At 48.3% G+C, this 24,911-nt stretch overlaps 1 protein-coding gene across 1 annotated transcript in view; it reads right to left on the bottom strand.

Moving 5' to 3' along the window:
• The window catches only part of ANTXR1 (ANTXR cell adhesion molecule 1), an 89,251-nt gene that overhangs the window by 51,077 nt on the left and 13,263 nt on the right, over window positions 1-24,911 (bottom strand). The window contains 8 exon segments of the mRNA XM_050334419.1: window positions 2,524-2,602; window positions 2,895-2,964; window positions 10,624-10,722; window positions 13,907-13,967; window positions 19,457-19,537; window positions 21,583-21,651; window positions 23,339-23,418; window positions 24,856-24,889. Coding sequence (XP_050190376.1) covers window positions 2,524-2,602; window positions 2,895-2,964; window positions 10,624-10,722; window positions 13,907-13,967; window positions 19,457-19,537; window positions 21,583-21,651; window positions 23,339-23,418; window positions 24,856-24,889 — 573 coding nt within the window.

Genomic DNA, 24,911 nt, shown 5'->3' with positions numbered 1-24,911 from the left:
ACTAACCTGGACTTATCTTTTTTCTCTCTTTTCCTCTCCTTTGACTGCTCTCTGGGAACTGAGCAGTCCCATGCAGTTCCTGTCAATGCCTTTTACCATCTCCAGGAGATGACAACTCCACCTTTGACCCCAGCACTGCCTGAGGTCAGGCAGTCCCACTTTGCTCTGGTGCTGAGTTGGGGTCTCATTTGTTGACCAGGTGAATTCCAGACTGAGACTCATCACAAGGGATTTGGAAGGGCCTCCCATGTGTAATCAGCTCATGCCTCTAAAACCTCATACTGAAAAATAAAACAAAATAAAATCCCCAAGGCCTCCTATGGACTGTTCCACCCCTCAGGCTTGAAAAGAACTGGGCCAACTGCGAAGAATTTTGATTCTTTCTTTAAGTGGAGATTATGCTCCACCTGAGGCAGCTCAGACCACTTGGACGTGGCTGCAAGTCTCCCCAAAATGTACTTTAAAATTAAAATGCTGAAAGGTTCTCTCCAGAAAAGCATCTTTACAAGTCTTTCCCACACCTTTTTTTTTTTTTTTTAGTTAAATGAGAAACCAATTACTTTTTAACAGCAAGAACTGTAGTGAGGTAACAGGAAAGCCTTGGAGACTCACTTTAAAAAACCAAGATTTAAGCACTTTTTCCAGTTTTATATTGGGAATCTAAACCAGCAATTCCTTGAGTCCCACAGAAAAGGAGGTATAAAGCACATACAGTCATGCCTGTCCTCTGAGATTGGTAAGCACAAGCAGTTAACAAAAGGCAGAACCCAACAGAACCAACACAGTTTAACTTCTGAACTGTGTTTTTTCTTCTAGAGTTTTCACTGCTCAATAAGTCTGACATTTATTTTGCTGCTTGTTCCAAGGAGTTTTTAGGTATTAACTGAAGGGCAGGAGCTATGCTGGCATAAAATAGCTTTATCCTATTTAACCCATGAGAAACTGTCCAAATTTACCTACCATGAAAACCTACACTAAAACTTCTGCCAGCTAGGGTGATAAAAATGCCTATTAGACAGCTCAGTGTCTAGGCTCTCTCTGTCCTGATCTTCAGGTACCGACATCCACAACTTAGGAGTCAAAGTCAACTAAACAAGTAATTTGGTGACATTTTATCCAGGGGCATTTCCAGGTCTGGAGCCCTTGTAACCCTAATTAAAGAGAGCACTGCAGCCTCAGCAAACAGCTTCGTGTTTAAAGAGAATTTGAAACACAAAACACTACTACAAAGACAAAACACGTGTTTACCCAGGAGAAACTTCCTCCATTAGTGAAGCCTGTGCTATAACTTTCAAAGCAGCCACTGAATTTAGGTTTGGATGTAGGATCTGGGTTTGAGTTCTGGCTGCTCAGTCTGGAGGCATCAGAGTGGAAGAAAGCATACAAGGAAGGAATCATTTTTCCCTGAGAATTCTTTCCCAGGTCTTGCCTCATACGAGTAAAACACAGGAAAACATTCCTTGAATTTGCTGACAACACGCAAATACGTTTTTGCCAGTGAGCAGTGAACTAGAACTGAAAATTAACTAATCAAATAAACTCCCTTCTTTTGAGGCATAAGGAAATCTTTGTCAGTTTTGGAATACAACCCCTCCTGTAAGCTCTGAAAACCGTCTCTCCGTTCAGTCTCGGCCTTGTTGAACAAGGATCAAGTTCGGGGGACACAAAAGACTTTTCTCAGCTGTTGGCTCAGCCTTTGTGGGCACAGAACACTTCTGGTGCCCCCGTGTCACACAGCTTGGCCTCGCCCTGGTTCTGCTCAGAAACACAGCAGGCCTTTACTGGACAGGGACAAAGGCAGGCTGGGCACAGATTTCCAAGTCCTTCTGGCAAGACTGCTCTGGCTTCCCAAAAACTGGATGAAGTCAGTTCACAGGAGAAGTACAGCACTGCCTCACCCATGGCCTGTGCAATGACAGCTCTTCCCACAGATGGATAAAGCTGAGGCAGAAAGGGTTGCTCTGAGCTCCAAGGGGATTCCTCCTCTACCTCCTCCAGCACGAGGCGTTCCATGCCCTGTTCCCAACAGCCATGACTCAGCAGAAGCAGCATCTCCAGCAGCATTGTGAGTTATAAATGGTTTCATCATCCTCATTCCAGCAGAGCCTGAGTGCAGCAATTCCCCACTGGCAAGCAAGGATGCAGCCACAAGTCAGCTGCTTCAGGGGAGAATCCACCACATTTTTGGCCACCACGCTGGTGGTTTACAGACAAGGGGTCTGATCCCAACCTCCACACTTCTTCCACAAGGAGCAGCACCATTGCTGCAGAGCAAACACAGCAGGCACAGACCCCTGCAGAGCTCTGCCAGTGCCACAGATGAGGAGCCTGAGGCATTTACTGAAGGCTCGAGGGCTCAGAAGATACACAAAATGTCGTATTACCACGCACCCAAACCCACCTTGAAGGGGAAAGCAGCTCCTTCCCAGCAGCCTTACCCAACTTGGCAGCCCTGCCACCGGTGTAACAAACACCTGCTGCTGAGTTCCACCCCCTAAGGAATCGTTTCAGGCACAGACTTACACAGTGTGTGCTGGAGATGATGACGGAGCTGGAGATGAAGCTCAGGCCATCGTTCATGCTGACTTGCAGAGCTGCTTCCCTGGAAGGGAACCACAAGAAACAAGTCAGGCCAGCTGGTCCCCAACCCTCTGCTTGATCCCATCCTGTGGAACCCGGGCTGCTGATGCTCAGGAGAGCCTTTTGAACAGGTTATAATTCCCGCTGGTGGTGCACTTGCCCCTGTGCTCCGGTGCATAATTAATGCCAATTAACACAATGAGCACGAGACAATGCCAGCATCAGACCTGTACAAGAGCAGCAGAACGTAATAAAGCCACCCACACTCATCTTCCCCCAGGCAGAGTAAATATTTGAGTGGCAAAAAAACATACATGCCAACTTCCCGCAGCACGGGTGCCGGGCACAGCAGGTAGGTGTCTTCCACCACAAAGGGCTTCTCATCTGGAAAAGAGAAACACTGGGATTTATTACCTGATCAGCAAAGAGCAGGTTTAAACAACGGTTTTCCCTCACTCCTGGTACACAGAGAGGATCAAACAGCGTGGGGGATGAAGGGCTGTGGCACTTATCTGAGCCACAGCACGGCTGAAGGCACGGAGCTTTTGGAAAGGGCAGAGCACAGGGTCACAGCCACTCTGTGTGCAGGAGCCCACGGGGACTCGCAGCAGGTTACACATAATTGCAAATATCAAAGCAGAGAAAATTGTATATTATATGGGAAAATTTGCACTTTCAGGCAGACGCATCTGAACTCAAATTGAACCTGTCAGCCCCAATTACACTGTGGGTTTAGAGGTGGAGTGAGGAAAATTAACAACGGGCAATTGCCTGGGAAACAGGAACATGAACTGATAGTCTTCTTCTGTAGACCAAAGTCAGACAGATGGGGATCCCAAGGAACTTCCCAGCCCATTTGCCAGCTGACTGGAGATGGGGCAGATGGACAGAAAACCAGGCAGACAGGCTGGCTGGTGGTTGTTTTCTGGACTGGAAACCAAAACATTCCACAGGAGGGATTGATTTGCTGGATCAGCACTTCCAGAAGCACGTCCCTGCATCAGAAATCTTTCCACCAGCTGTACCCACGACCACCTCGAGGGCCTTCACAAGGGATGCTTATAGACCTGAAATGAGCTGTTACCAAATACTACCAGCTTCCTAACATTTTGCAGTTGAACATTTTATTCTGTTTGAAATCCCCTCTGCTCCTGACAGATTCCTTCCCCTTGGCCTCTCAAACTTGCAGGTTTCAAACCTCACCTTCCATCTTTTCTCTGTACCCTGAGGGTGGATGGGACGTTCATTCTACGGGGCCACCATGGAACAGGAGCACCATTCACCACCCCCTTGCTGAGCTGTTTGACATCCCAGACACAAACTTGGGCTCTCAGACCATCTAAAGTCTCTTCACAACTGCATCTTGCACTGAATTAATGCCCAGGGTGCTCAGAACACACAGGGGAGCGAGGTCAGTGTCCAGTGCCCCACTGGCAGCACCAGGAAAGGAGAGGAGCGAGGATGGAAGTTTAACCAAGTCATTTAGCCATTCCATTAGTCATTCCATTAGTCATGGAATGAAGAGCTGAACTGTTCTGGCCAACTGGTCCTTTGCTTTTGAGGAAACCTGTGCAAGTTACGACTCCATTTCAGGTGCCAGTGGAAAGAGGAAAAGCCACGAGGAGGCACAAGCCAAAGAGAACATGGCAAACTTCTCCAAAGCACTTTCTGCATCAGCTGGGAGCCTTTTCCTCCTCCCCTTGGCTGCTGAGGTGAGTTTGTCCATGTGGATGGTGTCTAATGATGACCAGGGCACCAGCAGCAGAGCACTCCTGACCCTGGCCCTGACCTCAGGGTCAGCTCAGGGGGGTTCCCTCAGGATCAGGGTCATGCAGCCCATTTTAGTGCAGTGAATGAGGCACAAAGAGGTACTGACTGCAGAAGTCTGCCCCCTCACGCAGAAGCAGGACTCACCAAGCCAAGCATTCCTTCCCAGACATTCCTAGAAGAGGTTTCCACCAAACACAGAGTTTTAGAGAGCAGGAGTATTGCTCTGGTAATTCCTGTCACACATTAGAATCCCTGTTTCATACTGGTGCATTTCTTTGCTTTGGCAGCAATGCAAAAGGAGATTTCCTCAGGCAGGTTAGGAACTGTTTATTTTTTACACTCCATTAAAAAAAAAAAAAAAAAAAGAAAAGAAATGGTAATGAAAAGTTGTAACCTTCCCTGATGTTCTCCAGCTTCCAGCAAATCCCATGCCTACACATACACACTTGAATTTCTGGGTTACCCACAGCAGTTGTTTTGTCAAGGACTCTTTGACCCAGGCCAACAGCTGAACGTGAAACATTTTGGGCAGACACACGGTTTCCACAGCCTGGCTTTGGTTCCACCCCATGGCTCGGAGCTCCTGGGATCCCTCTAGATCCCTGCTCCAGCTCTTGGCCTGCAAAGTGCCAGATTAGTGCTGTCTTCCCACAGCCTCAGTGCAGGAACATGCAGGAACGTTTCCAGTAGGCTGAACATCAGGAGCAGCTGATTTCAGCACAGGGTGGGTGTTCCTTTGCCAGCCCCACGCTCCAGGAGATGCTTCCTGTCAAAGGGCATCTCAGGCAGAACACGGGCACTTGAAGGGTGCAGGGCAGTAATCCCACACCCCTCCACACTTCCCATCTCCTCCAGCCCAGCTCTGGGCTCGTGGGGACCTTGCAGCACAGGCAGGTTTTGCAATGGAGCTACCAAGCCAAGCCAGCAGCATTTCCCACTCAGGGCAGATGTGCAGTGGTGGCGCATCTGGCCCCACAGTGCTGTTCTCACCCTGATTTATGAAGATATCATTAACCCTCATAAATTTATGACATTGTCTCAGCGCACACATGCCAAGAAAATGAAGACCAATGGCTTGTTTTCTCCTTTGCTAACTCTGGCAGCCAAGGCCCAAGACATCCCTGTGCCAGCATTCACTGGAACAAAAGCTGCTTCGTCTTGCAGGGCCTTTTACTTAGATCTCATCAGGTTTTTGTTTCTCTTTCTCTCCCTTCCCACCCCCAACTTCCATCAGTCCTTCCCTTTCCAGAAAGTTTATCAGCCCTGTGGTCCCAGGGGGGAGCTCAAGGCTGGCCAGGCTGGCTACAGGGAGAGATCACTTTGTTTGGAGAACATTTGTGTTTTCGCAAAAAAAAAAGAAAAAAAAAAAGGCAAAAAAAAAAAGGCAACTATTTTCCTTTGCTCCAAACAAAAGGAGATCCATTTGGTTTGCATAACCCCAGCCATCTGACTCCTTCCTGGAGAGACTCACGGAGGGAGAACCAAACAAAGCAACGCTTCTCGCCTGCCCCTCGCGTGGGATGCGCGGGGGGCGTTCGGGGGACGTTTTGTGTCTGCTGAGGGACGGACTCGCCGTGTCCCAGAGAGCTGAGGGACAGGGTTGAGAGTTCCCAAACGCCACAGCTCGTGCCAGACCGTGGATTTTGTGGTTTGGACTGCTCTCAGCTGACAGTGCTGGTGGCAGGGAGGGCGGAGCGCTCGACTCGGTGTCGCTGAGTTTCCTGCCCGGGACGTAATTTCGGTTCTTGGCTCGGGACTGCTCAGGGAACAGTGCAGGAATCACTCTGTTTTATGGAAGGGATGCCCAGGCCTTGATCACCTCTCAGACACTGCAGGCAGAGCTTGGACATCTTCAGGAAACACTGCAGCGCTGCACTTTTGAGAAGGGCTGCCCTTGGTAATGGCACAACCTGCTCCCTACCCGTGGCCCTCTAATCCCTCCTTCAGGCAAAATGAAGTTCTCACTGTATAAAACAGGGCACAAAAACCACACAGGCAACTCAAACCAGCCAGCCCTGAGGCCTGAGCCATTCACAGGAGTTTGCACAAATGAAGGGTCAAACCTCTCATAAAACACATCCATTTTCTGTGCATGGCCTTTCAACAAGATGCCTGATGCTGCTCAGATTCCTGTAACTCCCTACCCAGCACTCCTACACCTTTAACAGCTATCTGTAGCCTGTAAAATCTATTATTCCCAGCAACAATGAATAGTTTCTTATGCCATTAGCAGGGTGTAACCTTTTGGCAAGCCAGGACTTGGAATACTTCCCAACCATAATGATAAAAGCCTCAATATATGCATGATGCTCTAATACAAAAGAGAAACCTCAATGCAAGACAGCTACAAGAACCCAAAGGAGGTGACCAAACAGAGAGTAGCATTTTCTTTTAGCCATAAAACCAGGCCAAAATTAAGAGCCTTCTCCTTGGTTAATGGTTCACCCAAGAACCAACGGGTGCCCTGAAATCTGGCTGCAAGGATCCCTCACAGAGGGGTTTGGGAAAGCCCAGCATTTCCAAACTGTCACTGCAGTATTGCAAGTGCTGATTGCTGGACTCGCAGCATCAGCAATATTTTAGTCCAGAAAGGGCTGCAGAAGCTGTTTGCCCAAGTTCCCCTGTACCACAGACTCACAATTTCCTTCTGCTATCCCTGTATTTAGGATTTGCATTCAACTAAAGCACATCTCAGAAGATGCTTTGCCCCAGTCTCCTGTTTCTGCAGCCTCGAGTCACCCTGAGCACTTCTATTGTCCCTTTGTCCTCTCAGATGAGCCAAAATACCTCCCTAACTCTCTGCCCTGCTTACAGTCTCTTTCCCTCTTGGCTGCCTCCTCCTCTCATGCCACTCTTTGTGACAACTCTGCAAGTAAAGTTTGCATTTCAAACCCATTTTGTGGGGAGCTGGGAATGCAGGAAGACACTGGAACACTCTCCGAGCTGGAGAAGCTGCCTACAAGAGAGGCCCATAAATAAGAAATGTTTTGTTAATGCTGTAATGAAAACCACATTGAGATCAGGCTGTGATTGCTCTGCTTTATGTAGGGATACATGAGCTGTGGATGCCAAAGCCATTGAGAGCAGAGTGAGGGGATGGGGAACAGACAGATAAGCACACAGCAGTGATATCACATCCAGAACAGCCTCGAGACGGAGAGAAGGGATTTGGAAGCACTCACTTTTCCTCTGGTGGGTTCATGTGCTGAGCAAACAACTGTTGGAGGAGCAGTCACAGCTTCGAGGCTACAAACAGAACCTGGCACAGCAGCCCAGGATTCATCTGCTCCTGCTCACAGCTGGCAGCTCGGGAGCAGCACGAGCTGCCCCACAACAGGTCCCTCCCAGGGGGACTCCTGGCCTTCCTGCAGCAGCTCCAACCCCAGAGCTGCCCCCATGAGCAGCTGGTGCCACAGTGAGACACCCCCTGGTCTCCCAGAAGCAATCAGGGTGAGTCTGGCAAAGCCCTCTCATCGCCCAGAGATTCTCCTCCTCGCTCAGCCCAAGTGTCCCAACTACCCTGGGCTTGTTCCTCCACACTCAGCCTGGGCAGCTGCAGAGAATTCTGCTGGAGAAAAGCTACTACTAGTAAAAAAAAGGAAAGATTCAGTGGATGGTTAAAGTGACATGGTCAAGTGGGGAAATCGGGGATTAGAAAGTTGAACGGCAAAGCAAAACATTCCTGTGCTAAGAGGGGCCAGGCTTCAAGAAAGTAAAGAAGATATCATGAGAAAGAAAGATGGGGAAATGGAGCAATCTGATAGGCTTTAAAAACAGAAGACAGTTTTTAGAAGACATTTGTTGGGCAGTTTGGAGATGCAGTTCCCCATATACTCTGTAGATACCTGGCACAGTCCTGCTCCCAGTGTCTGAAAAACCAGAAAAATCAGGCCAGTTTGTGCAAAGGCTGGGGCTTGGCCAAGCATCCAGAGCATCCAGCAGAATGCAGCACTTCTGCTGTGGTGCCTGCTGGTTCTTCACCAACCTTTCATCTCTCTATTCAGTTTTAAATTGCCCAGGACAGGGCTCACCTCCCTGCCCAGAACTGTCTTGGCTGGATCCTGCACAGTCTGGGCAGACACAGACATTTTAGCACCACAGAGCAGTCATAAGTCACTGCACTGGATAATCACTTTTAACTCTGTGCAGGCTGAAACCAATTCTCCCAGGTCCTGCTGCTGGCAGGAACACCCTGCTGCTGAACATGCATCTGATTACAGTTCTGCTCAGCCAAATATTCCTCATGGCTTCTACAGATGTTCCTTTCTTTTTTTTTTTTTTATCCCATAACTATGAACATTATGAGTCGTTGCTCTCTTCACCTGCCACTTTTCTCTGCCAGCAATCCCAATAAAACCCCATTAGCTCATGCCTTTAACCTCGGCACGTCCTTGCTGTGCTCACTGCATCTCATCTGGGATAATTTAAGGTTTCAGGAACTGTTGGCTTAGTGTTATCTGTAAAAATACCTCCCTTCCTGATACCATCAGAGGCTGAGAGGCTTCAAGCAAACAAAGGCAGCTGAGCTATCCAAGCTCCCCGAGGTTTCCATGCAGACCTTGTTCAGACTCTCCTGGTGGGCTGGTTGCAGTTGGATGCCCCAAGGAGCAGCAGGTTGGGGGCTGCAGGTTTTGGGACTTCTCTCACAGAGCAACTTAAACCCAACAGAGCTGTGCCAGTCCCACCTGGAGAGACCTGGGTCTGGGAGCACTGATGAGCAACTACTGAGTTCCCTCAGTCAGGGGTGGGTTTGGGGCCACGTCACTGCTCCAAACAATCTGGGGCTGTGCAGGACACGCAGAGAGGTCTTGGTGCAGTGCCAAGGACAGTGAGCTCACTTTTCACCTCTGCAGCAATTCAGGACACCAGGAATGCATCAGGGCACAGGGCAGGAAACATATCTGGCCTTTATCCTCATTTTCCACATCATTTTGTGGACACAGGAAGGCAGCTTCAAATAAAAAAAGCCCAGGGGCCGCATTAAGATAAGCTGATCTTTCCTGAAAGCTACTATGAAATGATGACAGATACCACAAAGCATGACTCGTCCAGACAAGCAGTCAGCACACAGAGAGAGAGGAAGGAGTCTCCCTCCTCACCCCCTCCCCAGCAGGTCACAATGTTGGGGGGTGAGGTAACCCTTACTCACAGTTCCTCCCATTGCAGCACTGGATGTGTCTGTGTCTCCACACACAGGACACTGAACAGTGGGAAGCTGATGGATGACATTCCTAGTGAAGGCTTTAGGATGTTTAAAGGAATGAATGCCTTGCTCCAGAGCCCTCCAGCTTCTGCTCTTCTCATGCTCAACACTCACCATGCCTGACTCAAGCAAACGTGACCCACAGCCAGGCAAACTTTCTGCCTGGTGGCACAAGGGTGGGCAAGTCCAGAACCTGCCTGCTGAGAGGACTAAATGTAACAGCACAAAAGCTTTCCAGGACCAGCTACAAACACCCACTGCCCTACACCTGCCCTGAATGCTCCCTGGCATCCCAAACAGGGCGAGCAGCCCTGGCCAACTTGCCCTGCTCCAATCACACCGATGTCGGAGCACGAGCCAGTCCAGCACGAGCCATTGGACTTCCATATATGAGGAACTAATTAACACATTGTGCTGAGAAGGGTCAGGACTGCCTCCAAAACAATCAGCTCTGAGCAGGTTCCACTCCAGGGAAGTTGAGTTTGAGTTCTGCTGTCAGTGGTGCTGTCAGCTCTGAGTTCTCTGGTTTCCCACGTGGGTCCAGAAACACCGGTCAAGAGCAGTGGGGTCCTTAGATCTGCCAGCTCAGTGCTCCCACTCCACCTCACAGAGAGACACTCAGGGGCTAATTTGCTTCTCTTGCTTCAGTTCTTCCTCTGGGGGAACTGTAGAGGGAACATCCTTCTGAGCTCCCCCAGCAGCCCAGCAATGCCTGAGCCTCTGCTCCAACACAGTTCCAACAGCAGCGTGCAGTTGAGCTGCAGGAGGACCACAAAACACCCAAACACCCCTGATCTCCCTGCACACTCAGCCCAGCAAGACACTCTTGATGCTCTTTACAGACAAGATTCTTATCTGCTACATTTTCATCCCCCTCAAGCCTCACATCCCTGCTGTCAGAGCTGCAGCGCACGAATTGCCACCGGCGATTTTCCTCTTAAAAAAATAATCCCTTCTAATTAAAAGCTCTGCGTCCCATAATTACTGCTTTCACCATCAGCACAGGTGAAGGTCCAAAATGTGCTCTGCCAGGGCAGAGCAGGGGAATAAAAGAAGTGAAAGCAGCTTACTGAGAGTGACGGTGTCGTTGATCCTGAAGCTGCAGAGCACTCGGTCAACGTTGCGGGCGTGTCGGAATCCATTCCCTCTCACCACCACCTGGAAGGACTCTGCAGGGAAACAGGCACTGGGTTATTGATACAGAGCAAGGCAAGGAAACGTCATTTACACAAGGTACATCTCCAAAGTTTTCACTTGTTATCCCTAGAGCTTGCAGTTTACCAACTTTTCAGTTTGAAAATGGTTAAAAATTGAGCTTCCCACTCTCTCCCTACCCAATTTCAACTTGAATTTTTAGAAACAGGAAACAATTCACTACAGAAACCTTTTAACAGATCTGCAGTGAAAACAGGAAGCTTCAGGGACACTGAGCTTTGGCCTCCCCAGGTGGCCACTTCAAACGGCAGAAAGTTTGGGGTGAAGAAAGGCAGAAGTATCTTTCCATGGAAAGGAAAAAAAAAAAAATCTTCTGGTGACAGATAACTCGGAGAAGTTTAAGTGTTACTCTCCCAAAATTGTGTCAGCTGCCCTGAGCTGTGTCACGTCCTGCCCCATTGCTGTACAACAGCCAGGAGGCCTTGACTGGACTCATTTCCACAGTGACAGGGGTTTATCAGCGGATCAGTGTTTCAGTCTCTGGACAAAGACTGATCTCAGAGTCTGTGGGCATTTCCCCGAGTCTTCCTCTTTGCTGTTCTCCCAGACCGACTCCAGGGGTCCAACAGGGACCCAACAGGGTTGCCACGGGCTGTGGGTGCCAGCAGGGAGCACCAAGGACAGTCCTGAGCCCTGAGCTGAGCGGTGCCTGTCGGAACAAGCAGGGCTGAGCGATGAGCTCACACCCTTCCCGGCCTTTGAGACCACTCCCTACCACCCCTTGATATCCCAGTTGGTTCAGCCCAGCACTGGGAAAGGTTTATGGACTCCCTGCAGCCCCCAGCATGAAGAATGCCTTGCAAGGAAAGCACCACTTCAGACTCTCAGCTTTTGAGTGGGGGCCACGGTCCCAGAGCAGCGCTGGCAGCAGATGCAGGGACTGGGCTCTGCTGTTCCCCATGGAGAGGAAACAGCCCCCACAATTCCTGTGGCTATCTGGGAGAGGCACTCAGCTAATCCCCACTGAACCTTGGCTGGGGAACGTGATTTGAACACAAAACCTTTCACTGCCCAAGACAGGGCAGGAGTAACCTCAGTGCTCCAGGGACAGCACCCTGGTTTAGAGCCCCCCCAGGAGCACCAAGGAACCGAGTTTTTGCAGGCTCAGATTTTTCCCCTTTGCCTTTTGCAGTCCCCATCTCCTTTCATCTCCCCCAAGGACCCGTGCACTGTACTTGTCAGAAAAAGCAGCTTTGCTCTGGAATCTGGGCTCTCTTCCAGGTCCCACTCGTTTACAGCCAAGCTGCAAATCATCCCAGCACATCCAGCCAGGGAAGCTGCTCACAGGCCCATTGTGTGTTGTCTGAGAGCATTTGGGAAGAACAGGGAGGGGGGACAAGAGCTCTGTTCTGCAGTGTGGGGGCTGGTGAATCCTTAAGAGAAATCACAGAAGTCTCAACTGCTGGGGAATGAGAGTTCAAGTACAGTCAAAGAACTGTATCAGTGATGTCAGCTGGGCCATGGGGACCCTGGCTCTGCTTGAGGCTGAAATGAACTGTACAGTTCACCCTGCAAAGCCAAATCATCCAGAAACTGCCATTCCAGAATGATGAAATTCATTCCTGCAGTGTCTGGGACTGGTCAGCAGCACAAGAGTGGCCTCAGGTAACACAGAGCCCACATTTCCTCCTTGCAAACGAAAAAAAAACAGGAGGAAAAAACTGCCACCACTCTCCAAGGACGTGCACAGAAACACAAAAACACGAGGTGTCACAGCTACACCTGCAAACATTTATTTTAGAGACACTAATGCACATAATTTTCATAGTCAATGGCACTTTCATTACTCTCAGAGCCCTGAGAGATTAAACTCCCTGCAGTCTGAGAGCAATGCACTATTTGCCCAAACTTGGAGACCAGGCCTTGACTGGAGGATCAAAGTAACTGCTGACATTTTTCAAGGATAACATTGCTCCTCTTGTGAAGTACTGAACAATTTCTGATGTGAATTGTTTATGTTAAACCTCTCTGCATTTCCTCTCCGCTGACTCTGCTGGGTGCAGCTGTACCCACTCTGCCTTCCCTAAGGCACAAAGAATGGGAGCCATAAATCAACTGACAAAGCATTAAAGATGGTTATAAATGATGATTCTAAGTCATCTTCTGGCTCAGGACATCATATAAGCAGCAGTGTTTATCACTTGAATAAGTATGTAAATATATGCTTAAAACAATCTCCGAGAGTGTAAAGTGGATGTGAATGTTCCTGAAATTTCATTTCCCTTCCCAAGCATTTATGGGACATCCCTGCACTACCCAGAGACCGTCACAGCAATCATCCACCATGCCAAGCTAGACAGGGCCCTGCCTTGGAGCCTATTTTAACAGAGAAACCGGTTATTTGAACAGCCAAAACGATGCTAAAGTACCATAATCCATGGCAATTATGCCAGCCTGGCTTCAGAAACCCAAAACTATGAGGCACATATGGAACATAAACCTGGTGCCAGGTACTCATTGGGCACTTAGCCTGGTGTGCATCTGCTGGGAAAATGTGGCCACTTATGGATGTTCAGGTGTGCAGGCAGTTCCTCCAGGAACAGGAGGGGCAGGATCATCAAAGCAGCTGCTTTGGAAGTGAAGACAAACAAGCAACAACTGTGTTTACTTACTGGGACTGTCAATACAAGGTAAAGAAAGATGCAGAACTTGTCAGGGACTTGTCCTTCTCTACAAACCTCAGCTGGGCTCCCAACCTCTCTGCTCAGTGAGTGCTACACATTCAACAGACAGCTGGGAGGCACTTCATAAACTGTGAAGAATTCACAGAGGCTGATGGAAGAGGCCAAAATGATTCTCCAGCTTGGTTGGGAAAGGCTTTAGAGCCACAGTCAGGTCAGAGCAAGGACAAAGAGAGGACAGGTCTGACACAGTCTGAGCAGGACAGACTGCTTTGACAGAAGAACATTTAGGGAAAAGTAGGGAATTCTGGTCTTTTCTGTAAGAAAATCCCACTTGACATCATTTGGTAGAAGGGGGAGCTGTGCAAACTGAGCTGAAAAAGAAATGCATCAAAAAAAAAAAATCAAAATATTTAGCCCCAGGTGATCAGTGACTTTTGCACTTTCCAGCAATTAGGGATGGACTAAAAATTGTATTTTAGGCAACACGAACGACCGTGGCCTCGGCTGTACTTACCCCCTGCACAGATACTGGAAGGCTCTGCTGCCAGGATCTCTATGCAGGATTTCTTCAGAATCTGAAAGACAGACAAAATGTCATGAAGTACCTCAGACATGTTGCTACAGAAACACAGATCTGAAAGTGTGAGCGGGTGAGTGAGTGCTCTCATTCTCACACCAACGCTTAACCCAACCTTGCAGTCACACCTCCCTCTCCAAAGCTGTTCTGGAGCCCAACACTCCCAGTGAAACACCCCAGGTTTAGGCTAAGCTGTTCAGCTCTGCATTAAAACATCCCAGCAATACCTGCAGAGCCACTTCTCGGGTCTCAGCCACAGCTTCTTCTGCTTTCAACCTGATTTATGAGAGCACACTTGGGAGTGTCCTCAGAGCTGCTTGTGGTTTCAAATCAAATGCACAGGCAGTTGTTGTTTACTTAACCCAAACTCAAATGAAGCAGCATGGCTGTGGAAGGGTCCTCTCTGCCTCTGACCACTGTACGTGTAGACAGGGATTTACACTTTGGTCCAGGCTCGGCCAAGCGCTCGAAGGCAGGAGGAGCCGGCTGGGTTGGGCACTGTTTATTCCCACACGGTGCTGAAACTGCCCCAGCTGTTATCTGAGGCCTTTGCCCTGCTCTGAAAACCAATTCCAACTCTTCAGTGCCCAGCAAACCCATGCTCTGTGCAAGAGAGCAGGACCAAGACCTGGGGGGGTCCGGCTGAGCAGCCCCTGACTGAGGCAACGCCGATCAAAATTCAGGTCAGCTCCAAGAGGCAAGGAAATGTCAGCCAAGCATCATGACTCAAATCCAACATGAAAACTATTTTCCCAACTTTAAATTGAAACATCTGTAAGGAAAGAACAGCAACCAATACAATAAATTCTGTAAGAAAAAGATAACTTTTTTTTTCCCCCTCCACAATCACGGCTCGCTGCCTCAAATACCTGATTGCAAAAGGTGCACAGAGAGCCACCATCTGTTTTTTAGAAGTTTTAAGGAGAAGATTGAATTATTCAGAAGCAGAGCTGGTAGAGATTGAGAGCACCAAGGGACCGAAGGAGGCAGGACTGTCTGAGCTGGTGGTAGGTGAGGAGAGAGAAGATTTGCAGGAACAAGGTTATACAGGAACTGTCAAGTGGAAAAACAGAGAAAGTCAACAGTTGAGAACAGAACTGAGAAGCATTAGAAGAATCTGAAAGGCAGAATAAGGAGAAACATGAAGAATGTAAAATTCAGTACGTTTCTTTTTTTTAATCAAGTCAAACCTCACAGGATTAAGTTTGAGATTCAGGAATTCTGCTCAGCAAATATTTTGCAAACATTCCTGCTGTTGCCCGGCTTGGATGAGGGGTGGAATAGCAGGTGTCTCAATTAGATGATGCAGATCTCCCAGTCCAGTCCAATCCTTTTACACAACCATAAAAAACTGGCCTTAATGGCTTTTTCCAGTGCCAACTGCAATATTTATTTTGATTTAGATTAAGTTTCCAATGCTCCAAGCACCCACCCTAACTTAAAGTGAAAATCAGGCAGCAATGACTATTGCAAAAGAATTCCTTTATGTCTCTTCCTCATTAAAAAATACATTCAGAAAGGATTTGAGTGCCTAGACTGTAGAAGATTTCATCAGGTCTCTTATTTCCTGAGGGGTGCACAGCCCTGGGGGCTGGAGGTGCAGCTCATCCCCCGGGAATTTGCATTCCCAGGGAAGCAAATCTCACGGAAGAGCGGTGATGGGATCTCCCAGGGCCCATAAACCACCCTGACAGCAGACTGGGGGACCTGACTCCACATCCCCATCTTCACAGGAACACCCACCAGAGCTCTGGGGGACTTGGGAAGTCCCTGCAGGGCTCAGGCAGCTTTGCCCTGGCACCCACACGGGGAATTTGGGGCAGGGCTTTGTGTGCCACGGGGAGCTCTGCCAGGGTAGAACTGATTTTAGCACTACCTGTGACTGATTTACCTCTCTGCCAGGGGAGGCCCAGCAGGTCACCTGGGCCCCCTGGAGACAAAGGGAAGAAGGGGAGGGAGATTCTGCAGCTGCTGGAAGCTTTCCCCTGCTGTTCTGCTCCACAAACACACAGACAGATTATTTCACCACAGCAGCTGCATATTTCTTAGACAGTTTTTTTCACCAAGTTTGGGAATTCTCATTAGCAAACAGGATGCTGAAGTGTAATAGAAGGTTACTGCCTAATTAGCATTAGTGGGAATGACCTGCAGTCTGAGGCCAGGTACTCATTAGCAGGCTCTGTTCAATTACTGAATACCAAAGTCTGTTGCCAATTATAAAACAGCCATTTATTTATGAAGTGTTTCCTGTCCAATAACATCTACATGAGCTAAGCAAAATAAATACATTTAAGTCCTTTTATTTAAAGATGCTTTTGGGGGAAGAAAGAAGTAGAAAGCATGATTATATACCATTAAAACTAATGAGAAGGACTGTGCAGTGGAGACTGGGGGTTCACATCCTCTCCCTGGGATGGGTAAGCCAAGAGGCTCCAGTTGTCAACTTGCTCTTTGGCCTGTGCAGAAGGTCTGGCTGTGACAGAAGACAGATTCAGAGCATCTTGCAAAGGAATTAACTTTTTCTCATCTCTCTCCCCCATTCTGGGGGTCTCAGCCCTCTCCCTGCACCAGGGAATCTACAGTTCATCCCTCTGCCAGTGCAGTTCGAGCAGCCAGCTCAGGATGGGCACACAAAACCATCACCACGTCTCTCACCCTTTGCCTGTGAGATGCTCACACTGAGCTGTCACCCAAGCTCCCCCACTGCACATATCCAGCACTGCAGGGTGTCCCAGGAAACCTTTGTGTGACACCAGTGTTCAGGGCCAGGGTATTTGCAAGCTCTGATTTCCTGGGGTGAAGGAGCACATTGACCTGTCTCATCAGTTCTGAACTGCCACAGCAGTTCCAAGTCCTGAAAAATACCAGGGGTAGGTGGTATATCCTCTGCAAGAGGGTCCTAAAGGAGCACACAGGGAGTTAAACTTAAAAGAGTGAATCATTTGTACAGTTTATACAGGCAGGGGACAGTCCCACCAAGTGGTTCATTCTTCTTCCTTCCTCATCCATCACAACTGGTCCAGGAGAATTCCTGCAGCTCCCTCGGGCTCCTTGCTGAGGCACCCAGGATTCCACCTGTGAGGTGAGCTCCAGGCTGGTGCCAGGGTTTAACATATGCCAAGGATTTGAGTTTTCCTGAGTGCTCCTCAGTCAGCTCCTGCTCCAGGCTCCAAGCAAAGCCCCGGCAGGATCCCATCCTGACTTTCATGTTGCTTCAAGCTCAGTGCCTCCAGCACTCCTGCCAAGCACACACTGAGCAGTAACTGAAGCTGAGTTTCAGGCTTTCCTGCAAAGATTTGCTCCACTTGCTTTAAATTGACAGGTTATGATCTGCACGAATTTTTCACAGCAAAGGAAAATTTAATAAATTACTTCAGCTCCTTCCCTGAGTTCCCCAGCCTGCAGCAATCAGTCAACCTGCTCCTCCACCGGATTGTTCTCCCCTGACACACTCAAAATCCCCCATTAAAAAGGCTCCAGGGTGGTGCCTGGAGGAGACAGGACCACACTGAGCAACATCTCCCTGCAGCTGCTCCCTCCAAACTGCCTGGCTCCCACAAAAAAAAAAGGAAGGGCAGGTGCATGGAAACATCTGCAGCCCCCCCACCCCGAACAGCTTTGCTCAGCAGATTGAGAGGCCCAGCTGAGGCCAGGCTGGAGCTCCACCACTCCCAGCTCCCACCCTCTGCCTCATCCTGGGGGGACTTCAAATTCCCAGAATCACTGAATATTCTGAGTGGGAAGGCAGCCCACGAGGATCATCAAGCCCAGCTCTAAGTGAGGGGCTGTACAGGGGCTGAGCCCACAACCCTGGAGTTTTTAGCACCAGGTATCAGCACCAGACTCTGACCAGCTGAGCTGGTCTCCACCACCTCTGCACGTGCAGAGAGGGTTGAAAAATACTTATTCCTGAGGACAAGGGAGGAGGGAGCAGCCAGGGCAGTTCACACCAAAGCCCTGCAGTGTAAAACCAACCCAGGTCTTCACACCTTTAGAGTTAATTCAAGCACTAATCCCCACAGGCTCCTCATTTGATCTTTGCCCACCCTGTGATAACCAGCAGGTTGTAGCCCAGTCAATTCCCTCTACAGTGGCTGAGCATCCTGGCTGGGCCAACTCTTACACAGGAACTGAAAGAAGCTTCCAAACCCCAGGGCCCTTTCGCTACTGACATCATTCCTGTGACCACAGATGCTTTGTTTGCTCCAACACAGGGATGCTTTTGGCAAGGACGAGAAAAGAAGGAGTGAAGGACCTTATTTTCCAGCTAGAACAGGAATCTACAGATTGTTTGTTATTCCACAGAGTGATTAATGTCCTCCCTGTCATTCCTTTTACACACAAAACCACTTCCCTTCTCCCCAGCCTAATGCAGGGGCTCCACTCAAATCCAAGTGATCAGGTCATGGATCCATCACTGTACAATTGCACTTCCCTGTGACCCTCCTTCCCAGGGCTGGGAAATCTTGCACCAGTCAGCTCAGCTGAGGCAGTTCCTGACTGGGTTCCTGGAGGCTGAAGTCTTGCCTTTCTGTTCTGTGTAATTGGGAAGGGAGTCAGAACTGCTGCTGGAACTCATTAAAAACAGCTGCAGAGGGAATGCAGGGCTGGGGAGCAAAGTGGTTCTTGTTTTGTTGCTTTCTGAAGTGACATGCAACACCTGACTGTCCAAGAGAGCTGGGGCAGTAGATCCACGCTCAGACAGTGCCAGGAAAACCAATAAGCAAGGGATTGTATTCCATGTCCATGTGAGAGCACCAGGGAGAACTGAGCCTGTGCTGAGGGAATGGTTTTGCTTGGTACTGCCCTGTCAAAATAGTGTGTAACCACTGTAAACAGAGAAATGTGAGCCCCCCTCCCCAGCTCCACACCGAGCCTTTCAGCTGGGTTTGATCAGCTCTTCCAAAGGGAAGGACACATGTGTCCTTAAACGGATTTCCCGTCCCTCGTAGCCATGGGAAGCACCCTGATCAGCCCAGCCACCCAAAATGGGCCAGCTCTTCCACGCCCCACCCAATCCCTGCAGGGAATGCCAGGAATTGGGAATAGGGAAGCCTCGATCTGGGGAGGAGAAAACCAGCCCTTCTGCCAGGAGGCTGAATGTAGAAAGCAGAGGCTTGGGGATTTTGGCCTGCACAGCAGGATCCCTTCCCCCAATCCAGCAGGGAGATGGGGCAGGATGGAGATCCAAGAGTACCCTGGGACAGGGTGAGCTCCTAACACAGCCCTGCTGTCCCTGCCTGTGGCAGCCACCTCACCAACTGTCACCACGTGCCCCTTCATTCACTCAGTTCCCTCCCACCAAGGAGGGAGACAGACAAGGATCATATTTGGGCATATTTGAGTTGATAAACTCGACCTCCAAGTAGAGATTTTAGTACAAACAAAGCTCAGCTCTTTGGACCAAATGGTGAAGTGATTTTTCAAGCAGGTCTCCTTGTGAACACAGGAAAACCAAACTGCAAACATGTGATTAAAAGTACTTACAGAGTCTATGATCCCCTGAAGGGCTTCAAACCCATCGTTCACTGGGAAGACGTGATCTTTGCTGTCGGCAATCCGAGCCAGCTGACAGAGCAGGGAAAGGAAAGAAAACAGAGATGCAAAGAATGACATAAATTAGCCAGCAGGCAGCAAATTAAGACTTCTCCAGACTCATCCACTTGCAAATAAAAGCCTCAAATGCTCAAGTACTCCGTGTGGATTGCCAGTGTATTACGGTTTATTAAGCAGTGAAAAGTTAATCTCTTTAGCCTGATTGATTTTAGAAAGGCTCAGGAAAGGGCTTTTAACTTTGAAGGCAAGACTTCACGTGGCTTTCAGTGGTGCCCAGAGCCTTGAGTGCAAAAGCTGTCTCCCACATGATGTTAAACCACCCCACTCAGTAACTCCCCAGCCAAACCAGGCCATCAACAGAGGCAGCAAAACACTGGGACACGTTTAAACCAGGGAAGTAACCAAAATGATTCAGTATTTTCACATGTAGAGAAGGTTAATAAAAATGTGTTCTGTCAGAGGTTGGACTCGATCTTGGAGGACTTTTGCAACCTTCAAGATGCTATCTATGATTTTATGAAATGATACCCCAGCTGGAGATACAGCCCTGACTCACCTTCCCTGTCAGGACAGAGGTTTGACTGTTGGTCCTACACTCAAACATTAGAGAGCCAAAAAGAAGAAAACAGGGACCTCTCAGGAGATATTTTCCAAGTGGAAATTAAAAGGTATCAGGGGAACATCCAGAAACCTCCATGACGAGGAAGAGGGGCCTTCATGAGGTGGTGGCAAGGTGAGGGGAGCCAGGACAACACCTTCAAAGAGCTTCATGCAGGTCCAGTTGCCAACGGCAGACTAAGGGTTAAGCCCCAAATCTCAGCCCAGCTCAGCAGTAATGAGCTCTCCATGCATCTGCTGGAGCAGACTCAAGTTTTACTGCTGCAAGGCCAACGTTTGTTCCAGTAATTCTCTCCCCTGGCAGAGGGAACACCAGCCCAGAAGGCCTCTCTGGAGTTTCCTGTAGCACTGCAAGCTGGAGGCAGCGGAGCAGCCACACATTCCTCCCTAAACCCCACGGGCTCCACCTTTCCAGCTCCTGTCACTCACAGCTCCCACTTCCCCAGCTGCCAGCCTCCTGGTTTGCATCCAGAGAAAGACTCCAGGCAACTTTCCCCTGCCTGCTCCAAGAAGGGCAGTAAAGCAGCTCATTCCTTGTTGGCTGAGCTGCACAAGCCTCTGTAAACCAGGATGTTTACAGTTTCCTCAACTCGCCTCCCGTGGTCATCCTCCTCGTCCATTCTGGGACTTCAGGCACAGTCATCTAATTCCAGTTAATTTCTTCAGCATTTAAATGCCTTCAAGTAGCAGCTGTCTGGGGCCTGTTGCTTTAGATCTGGTCTCTTTGCCATTTTTATTCCCTCTCTGCTTTTTCTGTGACTTACTCTGGGCTGCACCAGTCTCTGGGTTTGGTTTGAAGGAGGTTGTTCTAAACCAAGTTTGGTTTGACTCCTTTTCTGAAAGATGGAAACCTGGGAAAACCCTTTCAGCCTCCACTTCGGGGCTGTGCAAGTGTTTCACTCATGTCAGAAGAGTGTCAGCTGTTGGTGTGTGAAATACAATTCACGGGCACACCAACATTCATAGGACAAACCTAGAAGTCAGACTATCAAATGGGAAAACAGTGTGAAATATTACTATTAATTTCACTAATTAAGGTGTTTGCTTTTTACAGCACAGTTTCCCCCTGGAATAAAACCCGGACTGGAGGTGAAGAGTTCTATGGCAACAGCTGTGTGGGGACAAGGTGTCCCCACAGCCGGCTCCTCACGCCAGACAATTTGCTCTCCTTCAGGTGTCTTTTCCTCTGCTTTTCTCCACCGTTTCCAAGAGGATCTGGGGCAGGCAGAGGGACAGCTCTCCACACCTGGAGACTTAGAAAAGGACCTAAACCCAACACCAGACCCACCACTGCAGGTGGGCACTTCAGATGGTTGAACCATCAACAGAAGGAGAGGAAAAGCCCTTGGGAACCTTGAGAGGGGGATTCAGGAGCATTGTGAGCGTGTTCAAGCTGCACCTCTGCAGAGCCCCTCAGACAGCACCAGGGCCTCCTTTACCTGGGTCTCGTTGAAGTCCTTCACTCCCACACAGTACACCGTCGCTCCCAGGTCCCGCGACCGATTAGCCTGGAACGAGGAAAGGCAGGAGGACATGGATGAGATGGGATGGGGTGCAGGTGGCTGAAAGGTCTTAATCATAAATTTAGTCTTTCTCTGTATAATGAGCAGCTTGTCAATGAAGAGTTTTAGAAGCTTTCCTCCCTGAATCTGTGAATTCGGGTTTTATCTGTTTCTAGAGTAGCTACTGTTCAGTAAAGCAAACCCCAAGGTATCTGTTAGTTTTCTTTAAACCTAGTTAGTTCACCTCTTGAGCAACTTCAACTTCCCAAAAGATGTCAGACAGACTAAATCAATTTTCTTTTCATCATTTAGGGCACGTCCCAGTACAACAGTAACCTTAAAATGCTTTGGTGTTTTCTGTTTCAGATGTGTGTGCCTGGACTTATGATATTTATAGGTGAGAGACATTTCATTCCATCTGCTACAAAACTGTGTCACTCCCACTGCTTCCACAGCATCCTAAACTAAAGGGGGGACATGCACAGGTTTGATTTTTCCAGGCTATTTTATTGAACTTGCACTTAATATTCAAAAAGCAAATGCTCTGAATGCTTAAGTACAATTTAAGTCATTAGAAGAATAAGAACATCTGACCTGACCAAAACCCCTTCCCAGAACAGATGGCAGCAAGTCAGACTGTATCAGAAGACTGCAGCAATTCCAGTTGCTCAACAGCAAAGTGCTTTAGCAGAAAAGCCTCATTCCAGTTTCACACTGGGAGGCTTCAACCCAAACAACTGCAGCAACTCCCAGTGTAAGAGCCAAGTTCAGGATCTCCTTCCACCAGCTCTTGACTGCTCCTCCCCAAACCAAAACAAACTGAACACTTCTGACCTCTCAACTTGTTCATTCACCTCTAAAAGCAAACTTGCTTTTCTTGTGGGTATTTTGTTTCAGAAGGGGAGAGAAGGAGATGAAGAGCAAGGAGGGGAACTGCAGACCCAGGGCACTTGTTTGTGCTGTAGCAGTGTTGGTTTTACTCTACAAAACCCTTACTTTTGTTGTTGTTGGATTTAAAGCTGCACTTTGGACAGACTGGGAGGAAAAAATCTGTCCATAACAAACTCATGCAAAAATACCATCTTCCAAGTTTAGGTCATCCTAATTTGCTTGAGTGACAAGTGCAAATTGGTTCATCTCTTCAGAGAGGACTGTCCAAAGGACAGCAAGGCTTTCAGTGCTCACCCTCCTGTTTAGCTAACATCTTGCACAGTTCACTGATTTAATGAGGATGTTGAGAATATGTGCTTGAACCTCGGAAATGTTTGTGGAAATTTTGGATTTGATCATCTGAGAGGTTTTCTGATGTCACAGAAGTTCACAAGAACAACAGCCATCCTCCTTCCACAGCCTTTTACTTCTTGTGAGAGAAGAAAAGCGAAAGTGAGAAGATCCAGGTATTTCCCAGAGCAATCCAGTCAATCCTGAAGCTTCTCAGCTGTGAACTGTCCCTTCCTCCAGTGTTTATTTTTAACTGGAAGTTCAAACCCCTGCTCTTTCCCATGAAGAGTCTCAGCTGTGATGAGTCAGAAGCGTTGCTGCTGTTAATGGTTGTCCTTCAGACTCATGTCTGAAGAGCACCAAAGTGGAGGTTTTTCCACCAGGGAAAAAGCTTTTCCTTATCTTTTGCCTTCGAAGCAGCAAGCCCAGACATCTCCCTGTCTCCCTGACTGCAGATGGGTGAGACACTCACCTCCCTCTCGGAGTAGAAAAACAGGTCTTCGTGGAGCTCTCCGTCTGTCAGCGCGATGATGACACTGGCGGTTCTGTAACCTGAACACACAAACTTCTTTAGGCCCTTGGGTTTGGCTGTGACTGTTAAACCACCCTGGAAAACAGCCTGAGAGAGGCCTGTTAGCACACCAGCAACTGCCAAGCTCGTGGCCTTTCCTCCCTCCAGCCAATCAGTTCTCAGAAGACACAAATTTCTCCAGTTTCTCACTCAATCACCTGCCTTCAATCCCAGTTTTATATCCCACTCTTTTAATGTGCCAATGGTTTAAATTGACAGCCCCTCAATATTTCAGTTATTCAGACCTGCAGCCCTCAAAAAAACCAATGCAATTTGTTCCTAGCTAGTTCCTGATTTTATTAATGCAATATATATATATATATGGTATAAAATAATTTTATTAATTTTATCAATTCAAGAAATCCATGGGGGTTTTTTTCAGCTTGTGATGAAAAGCTCAGTTGGGATATAAACAGAGATGGTAGGAAATGGCCTAAAATCTTCAACATTTCAGCAATATCACTAAAACTTGCAGTCATCCCTGCCAAACAGGCAACTTCTTCAAGTGCTGCAGAACACAGATCTGATACCCACGATTTCTTAGTGCTATTTAGAGATCCCCAATTTTCAACAATGATGCAACAAGAAGGTCAAGCAATGAGCAGCATGTGGGGTTATTCCCCTTGCAGATAAACCCTCTTTGTAGAGGAGCAAGGAGAAACACAGAGCTGTTAAAACACAGCCCAACATTCAGGCTCCTTCGTGCACAGGGTGGGAACCAGTTCCTATGGGATACATTCACCAGCATCACCAAAACATCACCAATACATCACCAATCCCAAACTGAGCTGTTCCAGCTATTCCATTTTCCTGCAGGGATATTTTACAGGTGAGTCCCAAAGCTGTGTGGATTTAACCACGACTTCCTCTTGAGTAGCCCTGGGAGACCATTAGGCCTGGCTTTGTTCTCAAACATCTGGGTTGTCTGTCTTTTGGTTTCTGAAGCAATATTTATATTCACACTTCAGGCTTTGCAGTGCAGAAAGGTTTTACATTAATTACAGGGAAGGACAAACATTTTTGCAATTGTCTGCAATTACTGCTGGTTTTAATGATTGCTTATAAAAAAAATCTTTTATTTAACAGCTTCTCCACATTTTTATGTTTGAGAAGGAAGAAGAAATGGCTGCCTGAGTCCTCAAGCAAAAGGAACAAAGGCAGTTTTGGTAAGAGTGGGCACTTCAGCCAGCCTGGCTTCTCACTTTTGGCCTGAAACACTTTCATTCCAGCTCTGGCTCCTTAGAGCTCCCCCAGTTCTTTGCTCCTTTCAGGAACACTACCCTGACCAGCACTGCATTCCTGTAAGAGCAGCAGCCACCCTCACCCTTCCCACATTTCAGATCTGTTGAAGTTATCAGTCAAAAAGAAAGAGAAAAAAAAAAACCAAAACATTTGATGGATCAAGAAAAGCCTCTCACCGTGAACATTCTCGTAGTAAATCTGTTCACTTGCCTGAAATTAAATGAGAAGATTA

Source organism: Myiozetetes cayanensis, unplaced genomic scaffold (assembly GCF_022539395.1).
Source record: "Myiozetetes cayanensis isolate MyiCay16 unplaced genomic scaffold, myiCay2020 scf53, whole genome shotgun sequence".
Classification (NCBI taxonomy): Eukaryota; Metazoa; Chordata; class Aves; order Passeriformes; family Tyrannidae; genus Myiozetetes; species Myiozetetes cayanensis.
This window is presented reverse-complemented; position numbering and strand designations above follow the sequence as displayed.